Raw genomic sequence first — 15,935 nt, forward strand, 5'->3', positions numbered from 1 at the left:
ATGCATGTGCACCCACGCCCAATTGTTGCCATTCCTTCAGTCTTCGTCTCAACTTTACTTCTTGTCCAGACGAGAAAATAATGCAGATTCACTTTCAGTTGCATTTCCTCCTCCAAAAACCAACCACCTGGAATAACTTGTTTGATTTAATTGTGTAGACTCCCACGCGTAAATATGTACTTGTCCAGTTCAGCTACAGAAGACGCGTGTTGATGGATTGGGAAGATTAGAGGATGCATCATGACAAAGTAATATTCCTGAAGGATTCTCCTTTCATTGATTTTATTCTTGTTTGGATTGCAAGTAGTTAATCGGATTGCCTTCAATTCTATGACTTAATTAATTGGGGAGAGAAAGTTTATTAAGTTGAAAGGTTGTTATTTATTATACATAAATAAGTGACACTTCATTAATCCAGTTAATTGGTTAATACGCTTAATTTACTTGTTAATTAGAGAAGACGAGGGGTTGTTAAATATAATTATGGTCCATCTATAGGTCAATAACTTTCGGAATTTTAGCCTAAAATTTTTAGGAATGAAAACACTTCCTGTATGAAAATCGGTTTCATCTTTGATCCATTGTTTACATTACTATTAAGTAATCGAAAATTAATTGATTGATAGTGATTCTGTAAGAAGCTCCCCCTCGACTAAATTGTCTATTGTGGAGCACAAGCAGTGGCCGCTGAAGGACAGAGGGAAAATGTCCCCACGGTTGTTCGATGTCCTCATCATCTGGCCATATTATATAAACCCCTCCTTCCCCTATCCCACAATGATAATGTCCCCACATGCCCCCACAGCTTCCGCTGCCACTTTTGAGCACAAGTTACAGATTTTTGATAGCAAATAGTGAACACGGAAACGACACTGCACTCATCGTCAGATAATCGGTGAGCCGCCATTGTTTAGGAAAATTACTGCGGTCAAGGATTTGGTCAATTCAATCCTCATCCCGCAACTTCACCGCATATTTACGTACATATTTTCTCGTGCAGGCATAGCCATCGTCCCCTCAAGCATCATAAGTATTGTGGTGGCTCTTGAAGAGATCGAAAACAATGAAAGTGAGTGAGCCAGTCAACGTGGCGATGACATTCTTGCGTACAAAAAATGGCCCAGTTTTATTGCATTGTACTTACATATAAAATCCACTGCATTCCTAATTTACATACATGGCTGCATCTGATTTTAATGCGCGTGGCTTCTGCCCCATTTTTCATGCGTTTTAGACCCATACTTTCTTACTTTTTGCACACATATGTACATACAGAATTTGTTACGCAAAGAATTAGATAACAAGTTATCGCGTCGTTCTTTTCAAGATTAAGATGCGCATAATTCCTTACTTGTTGGTGGCACTCTCACTTTCTTGAAAAGATAAGACTCCTGCACTAATTAGCGAAGGAGAAGAAGCAGGATACGTAACGCTTACCTTACAGCTTTTACATGATTTACGAGATGGAAACGCATCGAGTCGTCGTTAATTACGGAGTCATAATTAACAGTAAATAAAAAATTAAAATTAATTGTTTATTAGTAATTCATACGCTGAAAAAACTTTAAAATGTTACAATTTCTACACTATTTTATTTATATCGCTGTTTTCATGTTGTCGTTGCGTAAGGTGAAAAAATGCGCCTGAATAATATCTCTTTCCTTTCTGTTATTCAAATTGATGCACATATTTAATTACGCGTCGTAATTATTGTATTGTGCACCTTGCAGCAGCAGGTTTTCGTGATGGTTCGCTTTTTTTGTAAGGATGCACTTGCTCCTGTTTCTTATGCCATTTTTATTGCGTTTTATGTAATGAAAAGGAGGAATAATTATGCACCTTGTGTATGTACACGAAATAGAACGATGTGTATATATTTAAATATTGTAGCAAACAATTAGCCATAAACTTTGGAATTCAAATAATGCAGACACTGATAAAGGTGAAATATTTAGTTTGAATAATAATAAGGACAGACATGAAATGCAAGCATTTTCTGCTCGAGGCGTGTCGTAATAATAAATGTTCAAATGGTGGACATGATCTTGATGGGTAAATGGCACGTTGACATTTACAGCGCAGAATTTATTATAAGACACGCATCCATACTTTTCATACGCATTTTTGAAAGTTCTCTCCGCAATCTAAGAAAAAAATGAATTTGTTTGAAATGTGGTTATTTTTTTACACGAAATAAAAGTGTAATTGCTCTTACGAGTGAGAAATGTGGTGAATAAAAGTAATGGTTTTATTCATTAAAATAATGTTATTGGTCAAGAATTGCACTAATTATTTTATTGACGTTGACACCTCTCTGTTTTTTTTTACTTTGGTGGAGAGACTCGTAAACATTAAATTAGCAGCAGCAGCAGCATGCTCTTACATAATTCTTTAATTCTACTCCAATTGTTATTGTTTCGTAGAAAATATGAAAACACAGGGATGACAAAGTTTCATTGTGAAAAAATATACGCTGCGCATATAACTTTTAATGAGTTGGTGTGTCGTTTGAGGGATGATGGATTGGGGGATAAAATTTGGTGCAAGATCGTCGCCACCAGATTTTCAAAGTCCACTCACTGAGGTGGTCATCTCGTCACTTGTCTACATTCGCGTATGTGGATGCAATATGTACGTGATTAGTTGGGTAGTTAGTTAATAAATAAGTTTGGCAAGAGGAGGGCCGCGTTTTGTGGAGGAATTGGTGACGACTTCCTCGTGGTGGGATAAATCTCTGCCCTTCTCTCGCACTCCCTTCAGTACCTCGAGACCAGCTAGCTCGTCACATACGACGATACCTCTCACACGACACACTCACGTCCCAAGTTGACTTCAAACACTTCTTTACCCTTTGGAGATAAATATAACTTGAAATGGGATCCGGTTTAAAGGTAATCAATCATTTTTAGTTTGAACAAATTGATTACAAAATATTGAAAAATTTTAAAATTTTGTGATTTTTCAAATTTTTGTTCAGATTTTGGTGCTGACGGTGGGCATGATTTCGCTGGGGTCGTGCCAGTATGAGCAGCAGGTCAGCCCGTACACGGCGTCGAGAGGAGGAGGGCCGGCGTATCGAGCGATTCCCCGTCTCGTGGGGGTGAAGGTAGGGGATGACGACGGCGACGAGTATTTAGTGGGTGCGGAGGGACGAAATGTCCGCATTACGGCGAGACCACCTGTGTTCTACGGTGGGAGTGGGAGTGGTGGTAGTGCAGGTCTTGCGGACGTAGGGCAAGGCGGACCATCTCCTGTCTCGTATGCTTATGTACAACAGGTAGGATTACACATAGTTACTTTGTGACGATTGACTTATTTTCGCTTATCATCACAATTATTATCTTCCTATACCAGTTATTTATTGCACATGTACATACATATTCCGACTCGACATTTTAAAAATGGAGTCTCCCAGCTCTCCGAATTTGAGAAAAGTAGTGCTAATCGATAACAAATTTTACATTTGCAAATGACACATTTCCGAAGAGGAGAAAATTTGGAAAGTGTAAAATTTGTCAACTTTAGGAGCATTTTCTCCTCTACGGATGCAAATATCTCCACCAGACGTGCGCATTGCGAGAAGGTGTCATTTGCAAATATCATATTAAATTTGTGACCCATTGACACTAGTTTGGTTAAAATAATCGGACAGCATACGCTAGAAGACCTCCATTGTAACTGCATTTCATACGGTCGATTTAGAATTTTGAGGGAAAAAATTAAACTCCTGTGAATAATGAGATGATAATTTACTTCTCAATGGAGTACAGCAATTATAGTGCGGCAATCAGTCTCATGCATATTTATTTACTCACAAATACAAAGAGATTGGCTTCTCTTTGTATGATGTAAGCGAGGAGGTGTTGATTAGACCCACCAATTATTATTGCTTTGTGTTCCTCTGCACGTACGACGACAGCTTTGAGATCTTTGAGAAGGAAATGATTGGGACGCGATTAGTGCGTGGCTTTTGGCGTGGTTGGCGATGTTAGTGGTGGTATTACACAAGACCAGAAATGGTGTGGTCAAAATTCAGGATTGGGCAACAAAACGATAAATTAGATCACTAACCAACAATTCCGCCGAGACGTACACATAAATATTTCATCGATCGATCGACTCTAATGAAATGGAAAGTGTGACTGCATGACGTGCACTAAACAGTAACCAATCTCGATTGTTATGTAATTTATTAGCATCACTGTGTCACGACGAGTGCTATTTTTGTTATTTGGAAAAGACACGACGCTCCTGCCGACAAAGGGAGATCATCGTCGTGGGGCATGGTCAGTCAGTCGATCGCTCTACATTTATTTATACTCGATCAATTTACTTTACCTTCACCGAGTAAATAATAATAAGTAAATGACAAATGACGACGAGAGGCGACACGTAATTGGTCCTCGATCATGACAGAGATAGTGAAATATTTAATAATTTTATGTGATGCATGAACTAGGACAGCACGAAGAAAATAACTATCAATTTATTATTAACTAATAATTTAATAATTAATCAAATAGTGTAGCAAATAAGATAATTAACTTACATAATTTCAGCCTGGGGACCCACTTCCAGTTGTGCGACGGATTCGTGTCAATAATAATAATCCATCGCCAGCTGCGACGTATGCGTCTCCCGCGACGTCGCCATATCAAGGCGTTCCCGTTCAGTATGCGCACACCGTTCCTGCAGTGGCGACTTATCGCCCTGCGCCCGTAGCTGCTTACTCGCCAGCAGCGCAGGTCTCACAACAGCACCACGTCACAGGTCAATATCGACCAGTCGCGTATGCCCCACAGCCACAATACTACGCAGCAGCCCCAGCACCACAGGTGGCAGCCGCCCCACGCCAGAAAGTCGTTCAACTTGCGCCACGACCTGTCCTCAAGGCGCAAAAGGTTGTGAAGGATGCAGAAGCGGAGGAGGAGGAATACGCCTCAGATGTAAGTTTATGCACATTCTGGATTTCTGGATTTTTAAAAGGGGACAAGCAGTGTTTCGTTGCTCGCGGGTTTGCTATATTTCTTGCACTGCAAAGTAAGAAGCGCAAGAAATGGAAGGTGCAAGATAGTGCAAGAAATATGTGCCATCGGGCCACGAGCCGTATGAAGTATAGCGGCGGGGCGCGGTTTCGTGTGCTTTGCATTTCTTACAGGTCAAAATAGCTGCAAAAACCACTTTCTTGCAATTATTTCTTCCAAGTGATTACTTCCGAAACACTGGGGACCAGACTAAATTTCGTTATTTTAATTCGCAGCCCAACCCTCAGTACAACTTTGCCTTTGACGTGAAGGACGATGAATTGACGAACTACCAGAATAGGCAAGAAACGCGAGACGGGGGTGTGACCAAGGGATCCTATTCGGTCGTGGGTGCGTGCCACTCTTCAAATTCAAACTCCATCACCCAAAAATACATATTTATATATAAAAGTGTTAATTCCCACTTTCAGATCCAGACGGTTATGTGCGTACCGTGACGTATGAAGCTTCGTCAAAGGGAGGTTAGCTTTTCATACAAAATAAGAGACCACATTTTTAGGAAATATGTACATGCAAATTTTTTATCTTTTTAGGATTCCAAGCTAAAGTTACGCGAGAGCCAACGGACGTTAAAATTAAGGTAAGTATTTAATAATGACAAATTGTACTAAATAAATTTTTCACAACATTTTCAATTCTAATTTTGTTAAATTTAGTTTCCCGTCCCCACACCTGCTCCAGAACAAACTGAGGGAGGTAAATTACGAGGGCAGCAACCTGGTCAGCAATTGTACCAGTATGCACCCACGACACCCGTGCAGTACGCGACTGCAGGACAATACGTCCCACGACGCTACCCCCACAGACTGGCCCCACAACAGTACGTCCAGCAGTAGACGTGGAGTCAGTCAGCTCTCCCCCATTGTTGTTCCTCTTCAAGATTTATTATATTTTTAAGATAAAAGATAGGAAAATAAAATAAAAATCATTAAAATAAATCCAAAATTGTGTCATTGAACTCAACAATACTGCGCTTCGTCCCCAATCAGCATCCAAGCGAGGAGGGGTGCGGCGGAAATGAGACAACCCGCCAGCACCGACTTGTTCCTCCCGATGCGGAGGAAGTTGTCCCAGAGGAGCAGGCTGGACCAGGCGGCGACGATGGCGAGGCCCAAAATCTCTTTCGCCTCCTCCAGAACCATGAGCTGACCGGAAGTGGGAGAGCGTTCTCTGTCCTCCTCACTGGCCAGAAAGAGGGTGTGGATGGCCAGAATGGTGGAGTAGGCCAGGTGAGCCAAGAGCAGGGGGCAGGTCCAACGTGCAGGAGGAGGGAGGACGTCATGGGGCGACAAATTCTGGAGGTGTTGACCGCAGCGGAAGGTGAGGTGGAAACTGGTGACGGCTGAGATGGCGTAGACGGGCTGTGTGAGATAAAAGTAATACTGACAATGGAGGTCTCCCAGCGTATGCCTCCAGATTTTTATCAAATTAGTGTCACAAATTTAATTACTATGAAATTTGCAAAATATATTATGTATCTGTCAATTCTCAGGTTTGGTTTGCATATAAAAAGAAGAAAACGCGTCTTACTCCTAAAATTGACAAATTTTAAGCTCTCTAAATTTACTGAGCGTTTTCTCCCCTTCGGGTGCAATTACCTCGGTCAAACGTGAGCATTGGGAGATGGTGTTTTTTGAAAATATCATATTAATTAAATTTGGGATCGATTGACACTAATTTGGTCAAAATCGGAGATCATGAGCTCGGAGACTTCCATAGTGGTCGAATAAGTTTTAAATATGTATATGCATAACTTACAATCCAGAGGTGTGGGTCGGGATCGTTATGTTGTAAATATGCCGCCATTGTGAAGAATAATCCCTTCAGGGTGCCCACAACCGCCCAGAAAAGCGCAAGCCCACGAGGTAACATCGTCGTGGGCGAGAGTTCCTCCTTTGACCCAAGTTCTCGACGATTCGCCCGATTGTAGTAGAAGGGGCGACGGGATGGAAAGTTTGGAGACAATGGAAACATTGTCATGCCCTTTTTGGGGAAAGGTTGGGCACCAACTGGACACGAAATCCTGGGAAAGGCAGAGAGATATTTGTCCGCAAAAGTTAATAAAGCAAAGGAATCTGGCTTATTTTCCATTGCCCACTACCTGCAATAATGCTTAATTAGCACTGATTGACAGTGTTATTCAGCTGTGCTTTGAGCAATATGTATCAACTTTTTGTACCTTTTTGTTGGAATGTTGATATGCAATTGCTGCATGGCCTTGTACATATTCTACTGATTTTTGGCCCCATCCATAATATGTCCACCTTGATGAGTATTGCAATCTGATTACTTCACTGTATCGCTATTGCCATTAAGTAGTCTTAATAACTAACATTCAATTTATCTTTTTTGGATGAAAGTTAAATAGATATATTGAAAAAAAATTGTCTCAAATTTGTCCACTTTGTGACAAAAAGTTGACACCAAGATAAGCTAACATGTAATACATACAACGACACGCAGCAATTGTCAAGATGGGAGGAAATGCAAATAAAACGTGCATAATCTGATTTATAGATTTCCATTCTATTTATTTTTACATTATAAAACAAAATTTAACGTTTGTAGGAGATTGATGAGATGATCTGTCTAACAATGTGCATTCCACAAATTTACATGTACAATCAATCCGCATCCCTGCTACTCTAAACAACTCGTATTCGCCGTGATTTCGCGTAAATACATATTTATACTCACTAATTGCATCAGAGGGTTATTGCATACAGGGTTCAAATAGTTTTGCGTCACCATCATCACCGGCGTCTTATTCGTCGCCTACTATATTATTATTAAGCACTTTTTTCATGTGAGGACAAGGCATTAGATAATTATTATTATGGTCATTCGTTCCTCGTCGTCTTCGCGGAGAGAGATGATGAGTGGTTGACAAACAGTGTGCATAGAAGGTTTCAGTACTTTTAGATCAAATCAATTTCTACTTCATGAACATTTGTACAATAATTATTTATCTTAATACTCACTTGTAGTCGTATATATACATACAGTTAACGTAGGATTGGATCACCAAAATCGTCAAAATCAACATATTTTCGTCATTTCTCAGCCCTGGGAATTTATTTTAAAATTCTGGATGACAAATTGTGGTCAGTGAGTTGATTAATAGAATGGGCTGTATTTTTTATGAGAGTTTCATTTCAATTTTTCTGAAGGCTTTTTACAATTTGACCTGGGATTTCATCCTTCAAAACTCTTAAACTCTGGAGTGTATTGTATATTCTTTAAAAAATGGTAAGAACCTACAAATTTCTTGCCCAAAATTTCCAAGTAAATTCCCAGAGCCGAGAAATGATTAAAAATGTGCAGAGTTTGACGATGAGTCATCGAGTCCTACGTTAAGTTTGACTCGACAAACGATCCGACCTCGTACGTATATTGAGTTGTTATTGGTTAAGGATCACATTTCCAATCTACTTAATTAATACATAACAATAACAATAAATAGTTAAATAATTATATAATGACAGGATTTCCCCAGTTTTTTTTACACATTTGTAACACTTAATTGAATACTGACTAAATAGTCTTAGTATTCTGCAGAGCTTTTGTCTTTTTTTGGTTCGCTCACCACAACAAAGGCGATAATGTAATTTGTCTTCTTGTCCTTCTTAAATATTTATGTAACAACAATGAGGCGAAGAATATGTAATAGTATTTAATAAGTCAATCACATTTTTTCTGGGCGTATAATAAATAATAACACATCACAATAAGGATCAGTAATTCAAGTATCAAATAATAAATACACGGGTCAAGTTAAATATCAGTGAACACTTTTCAATTCCTTTGATTCACAGCCCAGACATAGCATCAAAACTATAATTAATAATTAAGGTAGGTGATTAAAGGGCGGTCCAAATTCACTGAATCTGCATCAAACCATCACCAAAAATATAGAGTCAGTGAATCTGGATCTCCTTTTAAGAGTTATTTTTTGGTTAATTGCATATTATAGATGGTGTTTCATAGCTTTTTTATGGGAGTTTGCCTCTGGAGGAGGAATTTGCAGCTTGTGGAGCTGGAGCTATTTGTCGATATGCGGAAACGAGTTTGGGCGAGGCCTGCTGTTGTTGTTGCCCAGTGAGTGTAGCGGCGAGAACGGGATGGTCGAGAACCACGTTTGGTGTGGCAGAAGCGATTGGATTGAGTCCGGAGCGAATAGAGGGTGACGTGGAGGTGGACGATGGCGAGACTGGAACACCGGAAGTAGAATTATGCTTCGGACTGGAAAGAGAGGCGGTTAAACGGTCCAAAAGAGTTCGGGAGGATGCGGAACTGATGGATTCCTTGGTCGGAGAGAGATGGGCTGCTACAAGTTAAAGAGGAAAATTAAGTCATCTCTTCCTTGAGTAGTGTATTATATATAACTAATCATTAATTACCGGCTCCACTGCTGAGCAATGGGATTCCAGACGACGACCCACCGCCCCGATTCCCCGCCCCAGGACTCATTAGCCCCCCAATATTACTATTATTCGCACTGTCAGCAGACGGCGTGCCAGCCAAAAGTGCCGAGAGTCGTGGTGTTGATGACAAGAGAGACGATGATGACGATACCACAATTCCTCCGCCACCCGGCTGTGGAAGAATTAGTCCCGTCGGGGTGGAAGTTAGTTGGATTGGTTGCTGCTGAGATGGTTTGTTGGATGATCCGAGTAAACTTGAGAGTGTAATTACGTCCTGTTTATCACCACCACCACCACCGCTCCCAGACGTGGAAGACGCTCCAGATGACAACGATGAAGATGAAGACACATTGAGACTATAGGCAGTGTTCCCAATCATAACCGTATTCCGATGCAGGTCGGGTTCCAACTTGATGATGCTACCCTGATCCCCACTACCAGTATCCAGTGTAGCATACAATTCACCACCACCACTTCCCCCAGTCACATGATGGTCCAGCTCATTTCCGGTGGAAGAGGATGAAGATGTGACCAGTCCTGAGTGGTGATCTAAACTGAGAGGTTGTGGGCCAGCGTTAAGTTGCTGCTGTAAAAGTGAAGGAGTTTGTTGTTGTGGCCGGTTGCCCGTGGTGGTCGTGGTGGCGTTGATTGAGACGGGGACGGAGCGGAGCGGAGAAATAAAGACGAGAAAGGGTGGAGGTTGGGGATTGATGGAGGACGAGTCCAAAGTCCCTGAATTTAGGTTCAGATTAAGGTTTAAATTAAGATTGTGCGTGTCCTGATGGTGATGATGTTGGGTGGGGGGAGAGGAGAGGATATGGTGGTGATGGTGAGTAGTGCCTGGAGCTGCGGAGGATGCGAGGAGGGAGGACAGATCAGGGACGGAGAGGTCAGAAGAGTCTAGACCATCAGACGCAGCAGAGGAAGAGGGCGTCGACGTGTGGTGATGATACTGAGGAAGATGGTGCTGGTTTGAGAGGGTCAGTTGCTGCCCGTTGTTGATGAGGATGCGTTGTTGGCCGACTTGTGAGTTGTTGTGATGTTGTTGTTGGAGGAGTGAGGACAGATTTGTAGTGGTCGACGTAGCTGTCGCCGTGTACTGCTGCTGCTGCTGGGGAAGGTGCCGTTGAATCCCTGTAATTCCAGGAGATTGCGAGGAGGAGGTGACCAGTTGTGTTGGTGACGACGACACCACGACCTGAGAAACCGGACAAATATATTTATTACTTTTATTTATCCTCTAAAATTAGATATTCTCTAAAATTGTCTATCTCCGTACCTGATTATTTTGATTGACCCGCAAGATATTGACGGCCTGGTGATGACCCACACTCCCACTGCGAATAATTTGCGGATTCTGACCAATCTGCTGGTGTCCCAATAGTCCATCCAACATCATCGTATTCAGGTTTAAGCTAACATGACTTTGTTGATTATTTAAGGCATTGACTTGATCCGCCGCCGTCGCTGTGGATGTGGTCGGTGACGCCATAACTTTCTGCGGTTGTGGTTGCACAGCCACTGTGATGGGTCGAGTTGGAGGAACGGTCGTCATCGGGGTCGTCGTATTTGTAAGGAGCAGTTTTGCCAATACAGTTTGTGGTTGTTGTTGCTGCTGCTGTTGTTGCGCTTGGACTTGAGCTTGTTGCTGCTGTTGTTGTTTGAGTCGGAGCAGTCTTTGTTGGAGGAGTTGTTGGTGGGAGGCTGACGCCGTGGGGACATTTGTCGGACCAAGAGGTTTCCCCTGAATCTGCACGAGTTGTGGCTGTTGTTGTTGTTGTGGGGGTCGGGTCAAAATTTGTTGTGTGAGTTGTTGTCCGGACGAGGAAATCATTGTGGAAGAAGGAGAAGCCCCCCCATCCATTGCAGATTGCTGTTGTGGGGGTATCGTGCGAGGCTGGGGATGAACAATTTGAACAGGTGGCTGTTGTGGCTGCGGAGTGGCAACTAAGACTGGAGTAGTCGTTGTTGTGGAGGTAGGAGTGGTTATGAACGAACTTGCCGCCATAGTCGTGGACGTTGGAGTAGTATTCGTACCATTTGCTGGGGCAGTGGTGGTTTTATTGTACGAGTTGGTGTACAAAACTTGAGGGTTTGGATGACCAACTTTTTGATACGTAATTTTACAAGGGCGTCTTCCATCCTCGGTGAAAATGTCGGAAAACTGTTTCACGTAGAGTGCAACAGACTGACTTGAGCCGAGTTCGAATTGACATTTCGTTGACGTAGTGGATAGCGAGTTGTCCTTATTAACTGGGCCACCACCTGGTTTTGAAGTGGTTGGTAAGCCTACATCATAAGAAATCGCAATTTTAAAAACGCTTGCAAATATGTCAAAGATATCAAAAAATATGTACCCTCTTGAATCGACTCCATCTCCAACTCCCCAAAGTACGCGTCCATTCCATTCCTCTGAAATATACTGAGTTTCGTTGTGTGCGGTCTTTTTCGACGCTCCGTTTCCAGCGTATACTCTTCAATCCGTTTCACAAAGTTGTCAATGGGTAGTGGTCGAATTATGCAGGGTTCCGGTTTCGGGGCCAGTTTATTAATTTCCTCCATACTCGTGGGCGGTTGGAGGAGAGGATACTCCATGAATGGGAGGTGATAGGAACAAGCCGGGAGCAATTTGGTGAGGGTGTCCTCCTTTCGGTTGCTTATCCCGTTCATGTTGTTATTGTTGCTGAGACTCTTCTCTTTCATATTTTGTACGAATGACAAGAATGGGGACGAAGATTCGGTGTCATCAACAAATGACGACGGAAGCATCAACTTTTGCGGTTGCTTGGGTAAAAGCGAGGGACAGCGCCATTTCAGTCTGAAATTTACCATATTTGACATTTTAGAGACAACAAACTTGACACTAATAGATACAAATACAAAATGAAATGATTACCTCTCAAACTGGATTCTATTCTGAATGAGATTAACTTTTGGACTTGGATCGAGGCACAATGGACCAGAAGTCTTATTGATCAGTTCCTTCTCCAGCTCTAATCTTTGCTCATAGCTGAGATGATTGCAGTCGTCTTCAGGATCTCCACCACCACCATCAATGAGGTCAATGTCATAATCAGAGTCCTCCAACTCGTCGTCCGTATCATCCTGCTGCTCCTCATCTTCCGACCCGCTCTGCGTGGATTTGTTCCTCCTCCATTTTTTCACGCAAGTGCCAACAATGTCCTCAAAATCGGAGAGAATTGATTGTGTCGTGGGACGAAGGGTCAGTTCCGTAATGACGGGCGCACTTCGACGTGACGCGCCGGCCGTGGCGAGAGAATTATTATTATTATTTCGGGATGAAATTGAATTTCGTTTTTGAATAGGTTGAGCAGCCATTTGTGGTCGAAGGCCGGAAGAAAATCTTCTATAATCTCGGATCTGGGCGAGTAAATGTCCTCTCTTCCATTTCAGGAAGGGGCTCAAGTGGTGAAGTACTTTGAAGGGGATTTCCTCCCTGTCCAGAGCGCGGAGGAGGTAGTCTTCTTCGTACGGGATCATGTGTGACATTTGTACAGAGGTTACGTCATCTTTTAGCAGACAGCCAAATTCATAACCTAGTTCAGGCTCGTACAAATTAATCACAAGTTTTGGTCTTTTACTAATCGTGGGGATGTGGGGATCAGCTTGATCAGAATCCGATAATGTCGTCGTAGTCGTTGTGAGGAGTGGATCTTGAGCCGAAAGTTTGCGCTTTTGTGCTCCAGAAATTGAATTGGTTGATTGAAATTGCAGTCTCGGCTGCTGCTGCTGCTGTCGGAAGACGAGAGTGCCATTGTTTCTACCATTACTATTATTATAATCAGCGTTGATAATATTCAGGCTTTGTGAGGGCGATGAGGACGAACTCGTGACAACGGTGAATGGAAATGTGAGCGACGTGGAGTTGGAGGAGGACGGTTCCAGACGAAATTGGAAACTGGACAAGTCACCGGAATGAGAATCTGACATTGGCATCGTCGTGATCTCTTCAAACTCAAAATTTTGTTCAGTTTCGTCGGAAGGGGGGTCATCATCGTCCAACTAATTCAGTGATTTTTATACGATTAATTATTGATTCGATTAAATAAATTATAGTTTCGACTTTTATTCGTATTTACCATATTGTCTGAGAACCGTGAAAAATCTATCCCATTGCTGTTGCTCTGGTTGTGATGGTGGTATTGGATCGTGCCATCCTCTTGGAGAGAATAGTGATGGGTGAAGGGCTCATCGTCCGATGTGACGAGGTGGACGTTGTGATGATTATCAGAAAGTCCCATTATTTCTTCGTCGTCCTCACCGACATCATCCATCCCGTTATTGGAGGCTCCATTTATACCATTCACATGATTGTCCAAGTTGTCGACCTACAAAATAATTTATTAATGAAAAATTCCATTTAATTAGTCACACCGAATATCCGCTATTTTGCTCACGTTGAGATAGAACACAGTCGGGATGCCGTTTTCATCAAACTCGAGTGACTCCATGATCCCACCACCGTGATGATCTCCTTCCATGTTGCTGTAATTATCAATATCAATGTCCCCTTCGTCGTCCTCGTTGTCGTCTAAGAGGATGTTGTAGACCGGGCTGAAGAGTTGGTGCGCAATTTCGACGCGATGAAGGAGCGGGGGGCTCTCTCCTGCACCGAACACTGAAGAAATACAAGGTGTGAGTGGGTGGGACAGAATCTGCATTTGGTCTGCAAACAGAAACAATTCAGCATATAGATATGTATACAAAACGGCAATAAGTATAAGTACTTACCAACCACCCTTTAAATTAACTTGTCCTTTGCACAATCACATGTTTTTGCTTTCCTCTCACATTGAATTAAATTGGGTCAATAAATGAAGAGTATAAAATAATACTCTTCGATACTGCGTCCAATCAATCCTGTAAATTTACACATTATCAAAAATTTTAGCTTGTCCCAAATAATTGTCACTTTTCACTTTTCTATTATTCAAGGGACCTTATTATGCACCGACCGAGCCACCAGCCGATGACCAGTGCGTCCACACAGGTCACACCCCCACCCTTTATTTGCTTTGAATATTCACCAGTCAACAATTTATTTAAAACCAAACACTGATATGAAATCTAGTACAAGTTGAACTGATGATTGAACTCGTTTTTTTACCAACCCACAAAACATAAGTTTAATAAAACAGCTAACTATTATACGCTTGGTTTGTTTGTACTTGTTGAAATCTTGGAATTTGATCACTCTATTAATTTCTGTCGTTTTTGTGTGTCAGTCTACATTTTGCAAATTATTGGTGGTCTACTTTTACGCGTTATCAAATGGGTGTGGAAATAAAATACAAAACAACAACAACAACAATGAACAACACCAAGAGAGAAAAAGTTATTACGAAGAACACGAGTTTGACAACAACAATTAAAGTTAATTGTTATTACTATTATTGTTATTATTATTATGTTACAGAGGAGAGGTGATGCTGATGACGAGAGGGACACGTCTGATTTGAATAAACTCCGAACTGGGCAGCTCAGAAAAGTCAGCAGCAGAGAGAGTTTCTCAACAATGAAATACGAAGGAGTCCGCCGCTTCGGCCAAGTCGGGGTGATGAGACAGGCACTTATCGGCGCCTTCCCCTCAAGATAAGGCCCACCTCCATTATTGCGTATGTCACAGGGCGTCTAAATAAATAACAGCTTCTTTCTTGAGCAATGGAAATATGTATTTACATGTCACCCGACCCAACTATATTTACATATGGATAAACTATATTATGCAAAATACTTATTACAAGTTTTATATTATTCGATCCCGAAGTTTTGGAATTTTGGAACGATTCATAAATATTTTGTTCAGAATTTTTGAGTTGTCATCAGTCTCACTCGATAATAATGAAGAAATACTAAAATGATGGCGTACTTGCGATGTTCCAATTCCATGCATATTTCATAATTGCATAATTTAACCTAAAATGACACTTGTTCGACTTGATTCCATCAGTATTTACTATTAATATCCAACTATCCCATAATTTGTGGGCTGGGAAGGCTTGTCATGTGCTTATCTCAATTTCAAGAAGATAAGCAATTGCATAATAATTGTCTTCTTATTATAGCATCCTTATCGCATAACTCTCCTGAGATAAAGATATACATTTAAATGCACTCCAATTAAACGTGTATTAAGTTACTTAAGTATGGGGGATGTGCAATTCACTTGGCACTTGCATAAAGGCGCCGGCACACTTGGCACAGAAGGACGCCGTGCCTTATCATTATTATGCATTTCCATGCAATTTTGCGCCCCTTTTGCACTCTTGTCCCTTATCATGATGCCAATTATAACTGGCTTAATGATGAGTGTGTAAATAAATAAGTACGAGTTGAAGAGGGTGGCACGTCTTAATACTTTTGGGGCAGAAGGGTCAGGGTCCTTCACCCAACGCCAAAATTAGCCACCTTGTAATCCTTGTAATTATCTCTGCACTCGTATTTA

At 41.7% G+C, this 15,935-nt stretch overlaps 3 protein-coding genes across 6 annotated transcripts; 1 reads left to right on the forward strand and 2 right to left on the reverse strand.

The window, feature by feature from the left end:
* Positions 1 to 2,655: 2,655 nt before the first annotated feature.
* LOC110853683 (larval cuticle protein A1A) lies at positions 2,656 to 5,983 on the forward strand. 2 transcript variants are annotated; one of them, XM_022101994.2, is made up of 7 exons: positions 2,656 to 2,891; positions 2,978 to 3,277; positions 4,560 to 4,946; positions 5,261 to 5,375; positions 5,456 to 5,506; positions 5,579 to 5,625; positions 5,702 to 5,983. In XM_022101994.2, the coding sequence occupies exons 1-7, from the start codon at positions 2,874 to 2,876 to the stop codon at positions 5,879 to 5,881; spliced, it is 1,098 nt and encodes a 365-aa protein (XP_021957686.1). In that variant the 5' UTR covers positions 2,656 to 2,873; the 3' UTR covers positions 5,882 to 5,983. The 2 variants fall into 2 exon arrangements, with proteins under 2 accessions (XP_021957686.1, XP_021957687.1); XM_022101995.2 differs by having other exon boundaries at positions 2,663 to 2,891; positions 2,978 to 3,106.
* On the reverse strand, positions 5,967 to 7,514 carry LOC118436490 (transmembrane protein 220-like). Its single transcript, XM_035854676.1, has 2 exons — positions 6,804 to 7,514; positions 5,967 to 6,406 (listed from the first exon to the last, which is right to left on the reverse strand). Exons 1-2 carry the CDS (start codon positions 7,134 to 7,136, stop codon positions 6,005 to 6,007), a joined length of 735 nt encoding a protein of 244 aa, XP_035710569.1. The 5' UTR covers positions 7,137 to 7,514; the 3' UTR covers positions 5,967 to 6,004.
* Positions 7,515 to 7,559: 45 nt separating this feature from the next.
* On the reverse strand, positions 7,560 to 14,972 carry LOC110852861. Of its 3 annotated transcripts, XR_004835494.1 has the most exons (10): positions 14,430 to 14,962; positions 14,222 to 14,350; positions 13,888 to 14,156; positions 13,570 to 13,818; positions 12,366 to 13,492; positions 11,827 to 12,287; positions 10,749 to 11,758; positions 9,446 to 10,667; positions 8,398 to 9,372; positions 7,560 to 8,025 (listed from the first exon to the last, which is right to left on the reverse strand). XR_004835494.1 is itself a non-coding variant. In XM_022100992.2 (9 exons), exons 3-9 carry the CDS (start codon positions 14,149 to 14,151, stop codon positions 9,038 to 9,040), a joined length of 4,665 nt encoding a protein of 1,554 aa, XP_021956684.1. In that variant the 5' UTR covers positions 14,152 to 14,156; positions 14,222 to 14,350; positions 14,430 to 14,972; the 3' UTR covers positions 7,560 to 9,037. The 3 variants fall into 3 exon arrangements, 2 of the variants coding, with proteins under 2 accessions (XP_021956684.1, XP_021956683.1); XM_022100992.2 differs by having other exon boundaries at positions 7,560 to 9,369; positions 14,430 to 14,972; XM_022100991.2 differs by having other exon boundaries at positions 7,560 to 9,372.
* Positions 14,973 to 15,935: the final 963 nt, after the last annotated feature.

Source organism: Folsomia candida, unplaced genomic scaffold (genome assembly GCF_002217175.1).
Source record: "Folsomia candida strain VU population unplaced genomic scaffold, ASM221717v1 Fcan01_Sc008, whole genome shotgun sequence".
NCBI lineage: Eukaryota > Metazoa > Arthropoda > Collembola > Entomobryomorpha > Isotomidae > Folsomia > Folsomia candida.

Bases quoted from the DNA above. Each gene is read 5' to 3' on its own strand.
- LOC110853683 (XM_022101994.2), top strand. The intron at 3,278-4,559 runs GTAGGATTACAC...ACATAATTTCAG, and splicing joins CGTATGCTTATGTACAACAG to CCTGGGGACCCACTTCCAGT. The intron at 5,376-5,455 runs GTGCGTGCCACT...TCCCACTTTCAG, and splicing joins GGGATCCTATTCGGTCGTGG to ATCCAGACGGTTATGTGCGT.
- LOC118436490 (XM_035854676.1), bottom strand. From the start codon at position 7,136: ATGGAAAATAAGCCAGATTCCTTTGCTTTATTAACTTTTGCGGACAAA. The intron at 6,407-6,803 runs GTAAGTTATGCA...TATCTCACACAG, and splicing joins CCGACCCACACCTCTGGATT to CCCGTCTACGCCATCTCAGC.
- LOC110852861 (XM_022100991.2), bottom strand. From the start codon at position 14,151: ATGCAGATTCTGTCCCACCCACTCACACCTTGTATTTCTTCAGTGTTC. The intron at 13,819-13,887 runs GTGAGCAAAATA...ATTATTTTGTAG, and splicing joins CGACTGTGTTCTATCTCAAC to GTCGACAACTTGGACAATCA. The intron at 10,668-10,748 runs GTACGGAGATAG...CCGGTTTCTCAG, and splicing joins GGGTCAATCAAAATAATCAG to GTCGTGGTGTCGTCGTCACC.